Source organism: Penaeus monodon, chromosome 33 (assembly GCF_015228065.2).
Source record: "Penaeus monodon isolate SGIC_2016 chromosome 33, NSTDA_Pmon_1, whole genome shotgun sequence".
In the NCBI taxonomy this organism is placed as follows: domain Eukaryota; kingdom Metazoa; phylum Arthropoda; class Malacostraca; order Decapoda; family Penaeidae; genus Penaeus; species Penaeus monodon.
In genome coordinates this window covers 23,504,060-23,504,912 of record NC_051418.1, presented here as the reverse complement: position 1 = coordinate 23,504,912, position 853 = coordinate 23,504,060, and the positions used below count along the sequence as shown (strand labels likewise).

Here is an 853-nt window from a genome sequence, read left to right as displayed (position 1 = left end):
TCATGAATAACAAGTGACTCCTCGGCTCTTGACTGATAAGTCCAGAAATTTTGTTTTCAAATTTTATGGAAATCATCATTTGCTAATAGAGAAGAAATCCCTGTTCCCATCCAGAGAGGATAGACTTTTTAGTGGACAAGTTATTTATCCTAACCAACTGTAGTTAATGTGCAGAGAGGAACTGGAAGGGATTCATATATGTGTATGTAATATATATGGCTCACTAGCAATTATAAGATGCAGAAAGAAACTAGAAGAAACAGTCTAGTAGTATAAACAATATATGTGTATAATACATTTGTGTGTTGTTTTTCTAAAAGTTAAGTTAGTCTGGCATAGAGATGATTAATGTGAACATGTGGTTTATGTCTTTTATTTAAAGTCATACAGGTTCACTGAAGTAATTTTATTGGGTGATTGAGTTGTAAAGCTGTTCAAGTTTTCAGAGGATCTAACTTAGAATTTCTTCCAGCTTGTTTGCCCAGATCTCCAACGTGCTTGCTCTGGCTGTAGTGTTCTGGTTTGACTTCTCACACTCAGAGGAGGTGCCTTTCCAGCCCAATGAGTTCTCTATAAAGGGGTTCCCATTCTTCTTTGCAGTGGCAATCTATTGCTATGAGGTACAGCAACTTTCTGTTATATTAAAAAAAAGTGCATTTTCTCACACGTTGTTATTTAATCTCCTTTGCCTTGTTTTTGAACAGAGGTGTCAGTACAGTAAGTCATAGATTCAAATTACAATTCATAGTATTTGATGGTGAAACTCTCAAAAGCAATGAACAATCATTAGCCCACCTGTTTAGTAGAGATACAGATAAAGTGAAAGCATGTTTAGACAGAAAGTAGATTTTAA

General features: G+C 35.1%; 1 protein-coding gene across 2 annotated transcripts in view; it reads left to right on the top strand.

Moving 5' to 3' along the window:
* The window catches only part of LOC119594163 (amino acid transporter AVT3B-like), a 29,466-nt gene that overhangs the window by 12,039 nt on the left and 16,574 nt on the right, over positions 1 to 853 (top strand). For both annotated transcript variants that reach the window (XM_037943235.1, XM_037943234.1), the window contains exon 5: positions 473 to 619. In XM_037943235.1, coding sequence (XP_037799163.1) covers positions 473 to 619 — 147 coding nt within the window. The remainder of the gene's footprint in view (positions 1 to 472; positions 620 to 853) is intronic.